General features: G+C 46.0%; 1 protein-coding gene across 1 annotated transcript in view; it reads right to left on the bottom strand.

Moving 5' to 3' along the window:
• Positions 1-599: 599 nt before the first annotated feature.
• The window catches only part of MED27 (mediator complex subunit 27), a 939,037-nt gene continuing 925,438 nt past the window's right edge, over positions 600-14,198 (bottom strand). Inside the window, exon 8 of the mRNA XM_086924771.1 lies at positions 600-1,250. Coding sequence (XP_086780897.1) covers positions 1,116-1,250 — 135 coding nt within the window. The 3' untranslated portion in view covers positions 600-1,115. The remainder of the gene's footprint in view (positions 1,251-14,198) is intronic.

Below are 14,198 nucleotides of genomic sequence, written 5' to 3'. Positions count from 1 at the left end.
GAGTGGAAGAAGCATGGATGAGAGAGCATCCATTTTTTCTACGTCACATATAGGTTCTTAGTAACCATAAAGCCAATAATGGAACATATACAGGTGCTTAATTTGTAACCAAAAAAGTAAGTGCAAGGGCTTTTGTCAGGAGGTGCCTGCAGCTTGCAGCGCACATTGTTCCTGCCAGCGCTGACAATGACAGCAACAACACAACTACTACCCATCACACGCCTACAAGTGTGACAATTCAGACTATTCAAGGCCCTAAAGCTATAAGAATCTTGGGCCGCAGGTAAAGTCATTTATAATGCAATTTGAATTATTAATTAAATGTTGGTGTGGTCATCTCTAAATTAGCCAGACAGCGCCACCTTGTAGCAGACTGTCACAAGTGCAGGTGTTGACAATTAAGTGCCGGTGTCGAGCACCGTAAAACAGCACCTCAAATTAAACACTGAATGCACCACACCAAAACAAATTAACCCAGACACAGCCTGGAAGGAACCAACGGACATGACTCAGAGGTGCAAAACTTCCAGGTGAGAGCAGACAGGTGATACCACACTGAGCACTTCTTTGTCGGACAAATTGACCAGGACACACTTACATTTCAATCGAGTCCTTGTTTATTTAATATTTGAAAAATATAAATTCCCCCACCTTTACAAAAATGGAATTCCCCATGAGCTGCTGCAGGCCACATTCAGAGCCAAGTTGGAACTCAGGAAGTGGAAGAACATGGTCTCTGTCCAGCAGGAGGCGGCTTGGACACTGTCGGCTCGAGCCGGTTCCACATTTCTCTCAGTGAAATAACAGTAGCTTCATCCTGAGGGAAGAAATCAAGCTCTTCAAGAAATAACATGACGTGATACCCCACAGGAGTGGACAGCACATGTCCCTAGAAGGCTGACCTATGGTTAATGCTAAAAAGCAACTACAAAAAGAGAGAATAAGGACTGGTCATCGAAGGCGGACACCGCAGAGAAAAGCTGGGACACCAGTGTCCACGACCAGATGTTGGGTCTAAGGCTCTGGCTGGTGGACTCCTGATTCAGAGACGCCCTGCAGGGCCTTGGTCTTGAGAGTAACCCCAGAGCGATGGGTGCTGCCCTCTGCTGCAGCCCCTACTGCCGGCAGGTGTCATGGAAGGCTTCCAGGGTGCGGAAATCCCGCCACGTCGGCGGTAGGCCATCTTGCAGAAACCTCCCGCAGCGCTGGCAGGGCGCCTGGAACAGCTTGATGTAACTCCTTAACCAGGTCTGCAAAGAGAAGGGCAGAGAGAAGTGAGAGATACGGAATGCCGTGGCGCCTTCCTGTCAGCTTTAATGATCCAAGGATGCCGGACATTCCCTGGCCCTGGGCCCATCCCCTCCATGATCTCACATCAACAGAAGCGTGCACAAACCCACAAGGTCACAGGACGGCTGACGCGCTCCTTTCAGATTGTCCCTTGAGCTTGCAGCTACCAGAAACTCAAATTCAACCCACAGTCGCTCACACGGCTCACTTTCATGCTAGAGTTCAGCAACGACCCCATGCTGCTAACCCCAACACATGCATTAGCCTCCAAGGTGCTCTTACCGCTAACATAAGCCCTGCAGCGCCATCTGCTAATGCAAACTTGTGTATTCAAACCAAAATCAATCTTGCTGCACATTCAAAGTCATGCATTGGGTCCCAAAACACACCGACTGCTCAACCAAGCTCATGCATTCAACTCAAAGCACTCTTGCTGCTCACCCAAACTCATGCATTCAACTCAAAGCACTCTTGCTGCTCGACCAAATTCATGCATTCAACTGAAAGCACTCTTGCTGCTCACCCAAACTCATGCATTCAACCCCTAAAGCACTCTTGCTGCTCACCCAAACTCATGCATTCAACCCAAAGCACTATTGATGCTCACCCAAACTCATGCATTCAACTCAAAGCACTCTTGCTGCTCACCCAAACTCATGCACTCAACTCAAAGCACTCTTGCTGCTCACCCAAACTCATGCATTCAACTCAAAGCATCTTTGCTGCTCACCCAAACTCATGCATTCAACCCCTAAAGCACTCTTGCTGCTCACCCAAACTCATGCATTCAACCCCTAAAGCACTCTTGCTGCTCACCCAAACTCATGCATTCAACCCAAAGCACTATTGATGCTCACCCAAACTCATGCATTCAACCCCTAAAGCACTCTTGCTGCTCACTCAAACTCATGCATTCAACTCAAAGCACTCTTGCTGCTCACCCAAACTCATGCATTCAACCCCTAAAGCACTCTTGCTGCTCACCCAAACTCATGCATTCAACCCAAAGCACTATTGATGCTCACCCAAACTCATGCATTCAACTCAAAGCATTCTTGCTGCTCACCCAAACTCATGCATTCAACTCAAAGCACTCTTGCTGCTCACCCAAACTCATGCATTCAACTCAAAGCACTCTTGCTGCTCACCCAAACTCATGTATTCAACTCAAAGCATCTTTGCTGCTCACCCAAACTCATGCATTCAACTCAAAGCACTCTTGCTGCTCACCCAAACTCATGCATTCAACCCCTAAAGCACTCTTGCTGCTCACCCAAACTCATGCATTCAACCCCTAAAGCACTCTTGCTGCTCACCCAAACTCATGCATTCAACCCAAAGCACTATTGATGCTCACCCAAACTCATGCATTCAACTCAAAGCACTCTTGCTGCTCACCCAAACTCATGCATTCAACTCAAAGCACTCTTGCTGCTCACCCAAACTCATGCATTCAACTCAAAGCACTCTTGCTGCTCACCAAAACTCATGCATTCAACTCAAAGCACTCTTGCTGCTCACCCAAACTCATGCATTCAACCCCTAAAGCACTCTTGCTGCTCACCCAAACTCATGCATTCAACCCAAAGCACTATTGATGCTCACCCAAACTCATGCATTCAACTCAAAGCACTCTTGCTGCTCACCCAAACTCATGCATTCAACTCAAAGCACTCTTGCTGCTCACCCAAACTCATGCATTCAACCCAAAGCACTATTGATGCTCACCCAAACTCATGCATTCAACTCAAAGCACTCTTGCTGCTCACCCAAACTCATGCATTCAACTCAAAGCACTCTTGCTGCTCACCCAAACTCATGCATTCAACCCAAAGCACTATTGATGCTCACCCAAACTCATGCATTCAACTCAAAGCATTCTTGCTGCTCACCCAAAGTCATGCATTGAACTCAAGGCACTCTTGCTGTTCACCCAAACTCATGCATTCAACCCCTAAAGCACTCTTGCTGCTCACCCAAACTCATGCATTCAACTCAAAGCACTCTTGCTGCTCACCCAAACTCATGCATTCAACTCAAAGCATTCTTGCTGCTCACCCAAACTCATGCATTCAACTCAAAGCACTCTTACTGCTCACCCAAACTCATGCATTGAACTCAAAGCACTCTTGCTGCTCACCCAAACTCATGCATTCAACCCAAAGCACTCTTGCTGCTCACCCAAACTCATGCATTCAACTCAAAGCACTCTGGCTGCTCAACCAAACTCATGCATTCAACTCAAAGCACTCTTGCTGCTCACCCAAACTCATGCATTCAACCCAAAGCACTATTGATGCTCACCCAAACTCATGCATTCAACTCAAAGCATTCTTGCTGCTCACCCAAAGTCATGCATTGAACTCAAGGCACTCTTACTGCTCACCCAAACTCATGCATTCAACCCAAAGCACTATTGATGCTCACCCAAACTCATGCATTCAACTCAAAGCACTCTTACTGCTCACCCAAACTCATGCATTCAACCCCTAAAGCACTCTTGCTGCTCACCCAAACTCATGCATTCAACTCAAAGCACTCTTACTGCTCACCCAAACTCATGCATTCAACTCAAAGCACTCTTACTGCTCATCCAAACTCATGCATTATACTCAAAGCACTCTTACTGCTCAACCAAACTCATGCATTCAACTCAAAGCACTCTTGGTTCTCACCCAAACTCATGCATTCAACTCAAAGCACTCTTGGTTCTCACCCAAACTCATGCATTCAACTCAAAGCATCTTTGCTGCTCACCCAAACTCATGCATTCAACTCAAAGCACTCTTGCTGCTCACCCAAACTCATGCATTCAACTCAAAGCACTCTTGCTGCTCACCCAAACTCATGCATTCAACTCAAAGCACTCTTGCTGCTCACCCAAACTCATGCATCAGCACCATGCATTCTTGCTGCTCACCCACAATCATGCATTCAACTCAAAGAACTCTTGCTGCTCGCCCAAACTCATGCATTCAACTCAAAGCACTCTTGCTGCTCACCCAAACTCATGCATTCAACTCAAAGCACTCTTACTGCTCACCCAAACTCATGCATTCAACTCAAAGCACTCTTGCTGCTCACTGAAACTCATGCATTCAACTGAAAGCACTCTTGCCGCTCACCCAAACTCATGCATTCAACTCAAAGCACTCTTGCTGCTCACCCAAACTCATGCATTCAACTGAAAGCACTCTTGCTGCTCACCCAAACTCATGCATTCAACTCAAAGCACTCTTGCTGCTCACCCAAACTCATGCATTCAACTCAAAGCACTCTTGCCGCTCACCCAAACTCATGCATTCAACTCAAAGCACTCTTGCTGCTCGCCCAAACTCATGCATTGAACTCAAAGCACTCTTGCTGCTCACTGAAACTCATGCATTCAACTGAAAGCACTCTTGCTGCTCACCCAAACTCATGCATTCAACTCAAAGCACTCTTGCTGCTCACCCAAACTCATGCATTCAACTCAAAGCACTCTTGCTGCTCGCCCAAACTCATGCATTAAACTCAAGGCACTCTTGCCGCTCACCTAAACTCATGCATTCAACTCAAAGCACTCTTGCTGCTAACCCAAACTCATGCATTCAACTCAAAGCACCTTTGCTGCTCACCGAAACTCATGCATTAAACTCAAAGCACTCTTGCTGCTCACCCAAACTCATGCATTTAACTCAAAGCACCTTTGCTGCTTACCCAAACTCATGCATTCATCTGAAAGCCCTCTTGCTGCTCACCCAAACTCATGCATTCAACCCCAAAGCATTCTTGCTGCTCACCCAAACTCATGCATTCAACTCAAAGCACTCTTGCTGCTCACCCAAACTCATGCATTCAGCACCATGCATTCTTGCTGCTTGCCCAAACTCACGCATTCAACCGCAAAAGCACTCTTGCTGCTCGCCCAAACTCATGCATTCAACTCAAAGCACTCTTGCTGCTCACTGAAACTCATGCATTCAACCCCAAAGCACTCTTACTGCTCGCCCAAACTCATGCATTCAGCACCATGCATTCTTGCTGCTCGCCCAAGCTCTTGCATTCAACCCCAAAAGCACTCTTGTTGCTCGCCCAAACTCATGCATTCAACTCAAAGCACTCTTGCTGCTCACCCAAACTCATGCATTCAACTCAAACCACTCTTGCTGCTCGCCCAAACTCATGCATTCAACTCAAAGCACTCTTGCTGCTCACCCAAACTCATGCATTCAACTCAAAGCACTCTTGCTGCTCACCCAAACTCATGCATTCAACTCAAAGCACTCTTGCTGCTCACCCAAACTCATGCATTCAACTCAAAGCACTCTTGCTGCTCACCCAAACTCATGCATTCAACTCAAAGCACTCTTGCTGCTCACCCAAACTCATGCATTCAACTCAAAGCACTCTTGCTGCTCACCCAAACTCATGCATTCAACTCAAAGCACTCTTACTGCTCACCCAAACTCATGCATTCAACTCAAAGCACTATTGCTGCTCACCCAAACTCAAGCATTCAGCTCAAAGCACTCTTACTGCTCACCCAAACTCATGCATTCAACTCAAAGCACTCTTGCTGCTCACCCGAACTCATGCATTCAACTCAAACCATCTTTGCAGCTCACCCAAACTCATGCATTCAACTCAAAGCACTCTTGCTGCTCGCCCAAACTCATGCATTCAACTCAAAACACTCTTGCTGCTCGCCCAAACTCATGCATTCAGCACCATGCATTCTTGCTGCTCGCCCAAACTCATGCCTTCAACTCAAAGCACTCTTGCTGCTCACCCAAACGCATGCTTTCAACTCAAAGCACTCTTGCTGCTCACCCAAACTCATGCATTCAACCCCTATAGCACTCTCGCTGCTTGCCCAAACTCATGCATTCAACCCCAAAAGCACTCTTGTTGCTCGCCCAAACTCATGCATTCAACCCCTAAAGCACTCTTGCTGCTCACCCAAACTCATGCATTCAACTCAAAGCACTCTTGCTGCTCGCCCAAACTCATGCATTCAACTCAAAGCATTCTTGCGGCTCACCCAAACTCATGCATTCAACCCCTAAAGCACGCTTGCTGCTCACCCAAACTCATGCATTCAACTCAAAACACTCTTGCTGCTCACCCAAACTCATGCATTCAACTCAAAGCACTCTTGCTGCTCACCTAAACTCATGCATTCAACTCAATGCACTCTTGCTGCTCACCCAAACTCATGCATTCAACTCAAAGCACTCTTGCTGCTCACCTAAACTCATGCATTCAACTCAATGCACTCTTGCTGCTCACCCAAACTCATGCATTCAACTCAAAGCACTCTTACTGCTCACCCAAACTCATGCATTCAACCCCTAAAGCACTCTTGCTGATCACCCAAACTCATGGATTCAACTCAAATCATTCTTGTTGCTCGTCCAAACTCATGCATTCAGCACCATGCATTCTTGCTGCTCACCCAAACTCATGCATTCAACTCAAAGCACTCTTGCTGCTCACCTAAACTCATGCATTCCACCCCAAAGCACTCTTGCTGCTCACCCAAACTCATGCATTCAACTCAAAGCACTCTTGCTGCTCACCTAAACTCATGCATTCAACTCAAAGCACTCTTGGTTCTCACCCAAACTCATTCATTCAACTCAAAGCACTCTTGCTGCTCACCCAAACTCAACATTCAACCCCTAAAGCACTCTTGCTGCTCGCTCAAACTCATGCATTCAACCCCAAAGCACTCTTGGTTCTCACCCAAACTCATGCATTCAACTCAAAGCACTCTTGGTTCTCACCCAAACTCATGCATTCAACTCAAAGCACTCTTGCTGCTCACCCAAACTCAACATTCAACCCCTAAAGCACTCTTGCTGCTCACCTAAACTCATGCATTCAACTCAAAGCACTATTGCTGCTCACCTAAACTCATGCATTCAACTCAATGCACTCTTACTGCTCACCTAAACTCAAGCATTCAACTCAAAGCACTCTTGCTGCTCCCCCAAACTCATGCATTCAACTCAAAACACTCTTGCTGCTCGTCCAAACTCATGCATACAACTCAAAGCACTCTTGCTGATCACCCAAACTCATGCATTCAACTCAAAACACTCTTGCTGCTCGTCCAAACTCATGCATTCAGCACCAAGCACTCTTGCTGCTCACCCAAACTCATGCATTCAACTCAAAGCACTCTTGCTGATCACCCAAACTCATGCATTCAACTCAAAACACTCTTGCTGCTCGTCCAAACTCATGCATTCAACTCAAAGCACTCTTACTGCTCACCCAAACTCATGCATTAAACTCAAAGCATTCTTGCGGCTCACCCAAACTCATGCATTCAACCCCTAAAGCACGCTTGCTGCTCACCCAAACTCATGCATTCAACTCAAAACACTCTTGCTGCTCACCTAAACTCATGCATTCAACTCAAAGCACTCTTGCTGCTCACCCAAACTCATGCGTTCAACTCAAAGCACTCTTGCTGCTCACCTAAACTCATGCATTCAACTCAATGCACTCTTGCTGCTCACCCAAACTCATGCATTCAACTCAAAGCACTCTTACTGCTCACCCAAACTCATGCATTCAACCCCTAAAGCACTCTTGCTGCTCACCCAAACTCATGGATTCAACTCAAATCATTCTTGCTGCTCGTCCAAACTCATGCATTCAGCACCATGCATTCTTGCTGCTCACCCAAACTCATGCATTCAACTCAAAGCACTCTTGCTGCTCACCCAAACTCATGCATTCAACTCGAAGCACTCTTGCTGCTCACCTAAACTCATGCATTCAACTCAGAGCACTCTTGGTTCTCACCCAAACTCATTCATTCAACTCAAAGCACTCTTGCTGCTCACCCAAACTCAACATTCAACCCCTAAAGCACTCTTGCTGCTCGCTCAAACTCATGCATTCAACCCCAAAGCACTCTTGTTTCTCACCCAAACTCATGCATTCAACCCCAAAGCACTCTTGGTTCTCACCCAAACTCATGCATTCAACTCAAAGCACTCTTGCTGCTCACCCGAACTCAACATTCAACCCCTAAAGCACTCTTGCTGCTCGCTCAAACTCATGCATTCAACCCCAAAGCACTCTTGGTTCTCACCCAAACTCATGCATTCAACCCCAAAGCACTCTTGGTTCTCACCCAAACTCATGCATTCAACTCAAAGCACTCTTGGTTCTCACCCAAACTCATGCATTCAACTCAAAGCACTCTTGCTGCTCACCCAAACTCAACATTCAACCCCTAAAGCACTCTTGCTGCTCACCTAAACTCATGCATTCAACTCAAAGCACTCTTGCTGCTCACCTAAACTCATGCATTCAACTCAAAGCACTATTGCTGCTCACCTAAACTCATGCATTCAACTCAATGCACTCTTACTGCTCACCTAAACTCAAGCATTCATCTCAAAGCACTCTTGCTGCTCCCCCAAACTCATGCATTCAACTCAAAACACTCTTGCTGCTCGTCCAAACTCATGCATACAACTCAAAGCACTCTTGCTGATCACCCAAACTCATGCATTCAACTCAAAACACTCTTGCTGCTCGTCCAAACTCATGCATTCAGCACCAAGCACTCTTGCTGCTCACCCAAACTCATGCATTCAACTCAAAGCACTCTTGCTGATCACCCAAACTCATGGATTCAACTCAAAACACTTTTGCTGCTCGTCCAAACTCATGCAATCAACTCAAAGCACTCTTACTGCTCACCCAAACTCATGCATTCAACCCCTAAAGCACTCTTGCTGCTCACCCAAACTCATGGATTCAACTCAAATCATTCTTGCTGCTCGTCCAAACTCATGCATTCAGCACCATGCATTCTTGCTGCTCACCCAAACTCATTCATTCAACTCAAAGCACTCTTGCTGCTCACCCAAACTCAACATTCAACCCCTAAAGCAGTCTTGCTGCTCGCTCAAACTCATGCATTCAACCCCAAAGCACTCTTGGTTCTCACCCAAACTCATGCATTCAACTCAAAGCACTCTTGGTTCTCACCCAAACTCATGCATTCAACTCAAAGCACTCTTGGTTCTCAACCAAACTCATGCATTCAACTCAAAGCACTCTAGCTGCTCACCCAAACTCATGCATTCAAATCAAAACACTCTTGCTGCTCACCCAAACTCATGCATTCAAATCAAAACACTCTTGCTGCTCAGCCAAACTCAACATTCAACCCCTAAAGCACTCTTGCTGGTCGCTCAAACTCATGCATTCAACCCCAAAGCACTCTTGGTTCTCACCCAAACTCATGCATTCAACTCAAAGCACTCTTGGTTCTCACCCAAACTCATGCATTCAACTCAAAGCACTCTTGCTGCTCACCCAAACTCAACATTCAACCCCTAAAGCACTCTTGCTGCTCACCCAAACTCATTCATTCAACTCAAAGCACTCTTGCTGCTCACCCAAACTCATTCATTCAACTCAAAGCACTCTTACTGCTCACCCAAACTCATGCATTCAACCCCTAAAGCACTCTTGCTGCTCACCCAAACTCATGCATTCAACTCAAAGCACTCTTGCTGCTCACCCAAACTCATGCATTCAAATCAAAACACTCTTGCTGCTCACCTAAACTCATGCATTCAACTCAAAGCACTATTGCTGCTCACCTAAACTCATGCTTTCAACTCAATGCACTCTTACTGCTCACCTAAACTCAAGCATTCAACTCAAAGCACTCTTGCTGCTCACCCAAACTCATGCATTCAACTCAAAGCACTCTTGCTGCTCACCCAAACTCATGCATTCAACTCAAAGCACTCTTGCTGCTCACCCAAACTCATGCATTCAACTCAAAGCACTCTTGCTGCTCCCCCAAACTCATGCATTCAACTCAAAACACTCTTGCTGCTCGTCCAAACTCATGCATACAACTCAAAGCACTCTTGCTGCTCATCCAAACTCATGCATTCAACTCAAAGCACTCTTGCTGATCACCCAAACTCATGCATTCAACCCCAAAGCACTCTTGGTTCTCACCCAAACTCATGCATTCAACTCAAAACACTCTTGCTGCTCACCTAAACTCATGCATTCAACTCAAAGCACTATTGCTGCTCACCTAAACTCATGCATTCAAATCAAAACACTCTTGCTGCTCACCCAAACTCAACATTCAACCCCTAAAGCCATCTTGCTGCTCACCCAAACTCATGCATTCAAATCAAAACACTCTTGCTGCTCACCTAAACTCATGCATTCAACTCAAAGCACTCTTGCTGCTCACCTAAACTCATGCATTCAACTCAATGCACTCTTACTGCTCACCTAAACTCAAGCATTCAACTCAAAGCACTCTTGCTGCTCACTCAAACTCATGCATTCAACTCAAAGCACTCTTGCTGCTCCCCCAAACTCATGCATTCAACTCAAAACACTCTTGCTGCTCGTCCAAACTCATGCATACAACTCAAAGCACTCTTGCTGCTCACCCAAACTCATGCATTCAACTCAAAACACTCTTGCTGCTCGTCCAAACTCATGCATTCAACTCAAAGCACTCTTGCTGCTCACCCAAACTCATGCATTCAACTCAAAACACTCTTGCTGATCACCCAAACTCATGCATTCAACTCAAAACACTCTTGCTGATCACCCAAACTCATGCATTCAACTCAAAACACTCTTGCTGATCACCCAAACTCATGCATTCAACTCAAAACACTCTTGCTGCTCGTCCAAACTCATGCATTCAACTCAAAGCACTCTTGCTGCTCACCCAAACTCATGCATTCAACCCAAAGCACTCTTGCTGCTCGTCCAAACTCATGCATTCAACTCAAAGCACTCTTGGTTCTCACCCAAACTCATGCATTCAACTCAAAACACTCTTGCTGATCACCCAAACTCATGCATTCAACTCAAAGCACTCTTGCTGATCACCCAAACTCATGCATTCAACTCAAAACACTCTTGCTGCTCGTCCAAACTCATGCATTCAACTCAAAGCACTCTTGGTTCCCACCCAAACTCATGCATTCAACTCAAAACACTCTTGCTGCTCGTCCAAACTCATGCATACAACTCAAAGCACTCTTGCTGCTCACCCAAACTCATGCATTCAACTCAAAACACTCTTGCTGCTCGTTCAAACTCATGCATTCAACTCAAAGCACTCTTGCTGATCACCCAAACTCATGCATTCAACTCAAAGCACTCTTGCTGCTCACCTAAACTCATGCATTCAACTCAAAGCACTATTGCTGCTCACCTAAACTCATGCATTCAACTCAATGCACTCTTACTGCTCACCTAAACTCAAGCATTCAACTCAAAGCACTCTTGCTGCTCACCCAAACTCATGCATTCAACTCAAAGCACTCTTGCTGCTCCCCCAAACTCATGCATTCAACTCAAAACACTCTTGCTGCTCGTCCAAACTCATGCATACAACTCAAAGCACTCTTGCTGCTCACCCAAACTCATGCATTCAACTCAAAACACTCTTGCTGCTCGTCCAAACTCATGCATTCAACTCAAAGCACTCTTGCTGATCACCCAAACTCATGCATTCAACTCAAAACACTCTTGCTGCTCGTCCAAACTCATGCATTCAGCACCAAGCATTCTTGCTGCTCGCCCAAACTCATGCATTCAACTCAAAGCACTCTTACTGCTCACCCAAACTCATGCATTGAACTCAAAGCACTCTTGCTGCTCACCCAAACTCATGCATTCAACTCAAAGCATCTTTGCTGCTCACCCAAACTCATGCATTCAACTCAAAGCACTCTTGCTGCTCACCCAAACTCATGCATTCAACTCAAAGCACTCTTGCTGCTCACCCAAACTCATGCACTCAACTCAAAGCACTCTTGCTGCTCACCCAAACTCATGCATTCAACTCAAAGCACTCTTGCTGCTCACTCAAACTCATGCATTCAACTCAAAGCACTCTTGCTGCTCACTCAAACTCATGCATTCAACTCAAAGCACTCTTGCTGCTCGCCCAAACTCATGCATACAACTCAAAGCACTCTTGCTGCTCACCCAAACTCATGCATTCAACTCAAAACACTCTTGCTGCTCGTTCAAACTCATGCATTCAACTCAAAGCACTCTTGCTGCTCACCCAAACTCATGCATTCAACTCAAAGCACTCTTGCTGCTCACCTAAACCCATGCATTCAACTCAAAGCACTATTGCTGCTCACCTAAACTCATGCATTCAACTCAATGCACTCTTACTGCTCACCTAAACTCAAGCATTCAACTCAAAGCACTCTTGCTGCTCACCCAAACTCATGCATTCAACTCAAAGCACTCTTGCTGCTCCCCCAAACTCATGCATTCAACTCAAAACACTCTTGCTGCTCGTCCAAACTCATGCATACAACTCAAAGCACTCTTGCTGCTCACCCAAACTCATGCATTCAACTCAAAACACTCTTGCTGCTCGTTCAAACTCATGCATTCAACTCAAAGCACTCTTGCTGATCACCCAAACTCATGCATTCAACTCAAAGCACTCTTGCTGCTCACCTAAACTCATGCATTCAACTCAAAGCACTCTTGCTGCTCACCCAAACTCATGCATTCAACTCAATGCACTCTTACTGCTCACCTAAACTCAAGCATTCAACTCAAAGCACTCTTGCTGCTCACCCAAACTCATGCATTCAACTCAAAGCACTCTTGCTGCTCCCCCAAACTCATGCATTCAACTCAAAACACTCTTGCTGCTCGTCCAAACTCATGCATACAACTCAAAGCACTCTTGCTGCTCACCCAAACTCATGCATTCAACTCAAAACACTCTTGCTGCTCGTCCAAACTCATGCATTCAACTCAAAGCACTCTTGCTGATCACCCAAACTCATGCATTCAACTCAAAACACTCTTGCTGCTCGTCCAAACTCATGCATTCAGCACCAAGCATTCTTGCTGCTCGCCCAAACTCATGCATTCAACTCAAAGCACTCTTACTGCTCACCCAAACTCATGCATTGAACTCAAAGCACTCTTGCTGCTCACCCAAACTCATGCATTCAACTCAAAGCATCTTTGCTGCTCACCCAAACTCATGCATTCAACTCAAAGCACTCTTGCTGCTCACCCAAACTCATGCATTCAACTCAAAGCACTCTTGCTGCTCACCCAAACTCATGCATTCAACTCAAAGCACTCTTGCTGCTCACCCAAACTCATGCATTCAACTCAAAGCACTCTTGCTGCTCACTCAAACTCATGCATTCAACTCAAAGCACTCTTGCTGCTCACTCAAACTCATGCATTCAACTCAAAGCACTCTTGCTGCTCGCCCAAACTCATGCATACAACTCAAAGCACTCTTGCTGCTCACCCAAACTCATGCATTCAACTCAAAGCACTCTTGCTGCTCACCCAAACTCATGCATTCAACTCAAAGCATCTTTGCTGCTCACCCAAACTCATGCATTCAACTCAAAGCACTCTTGCTGCTCACCCAAACTCATGCATTCAACTCAAAGCACTCTTGCTGCTCACCCAAACTCATGCATTCAACTCAAAGCACTCTTGCTGCTCACCCAAACTCATGCATTCAACTCAAAGCACTCTTGCTGCTCACTCAAACTCATGCATTCAACTCAAAGCACTCTTGCTGCTCACCCAAACTCATGCATTCAACTCAAAGCATCTTTGCTGCTCACCCAAACTCATGCATTCAACTCAAAGCACTCTTGCTGCTCACCCAAACTCATGCATTCAACTCAAAGCACTCTTGCTGCTCACCCAAACTCATGCATTCAACTCAAAGCACTCTTGCTGCTCACCCAAACTCATGCATTCAACTCAAAGCACTCTTGCTGCTCACTCAAACTCATGCATTCAACTCAAAGCACTCTTGCTGCTCACTCAAACTCATGCATTCAACTCAAAGCACTCTTGCTGCTCGCCCAAACTCATGCATACAACTCAAA

Source organism: Lissotriton vulgaris, chromosome 5 (assembly GCF_964263255.1).
Source record: "Lissotriton vulgaris chromosome 5, aLisVul1.2, whole genome shotgun sequence".
NCBI classification, from domain to species: domain Eukaryota; kingdom Metazoa; phylum Chordata; class Amphibia; order Caudata; family Salamandridae; genus Lissotriton; species Lissotriton vulgaris.
Note: the sequence above shows the minus strand (reverse complement) of the source record. Positions and strands in the feature narration are given on the sequence as shown.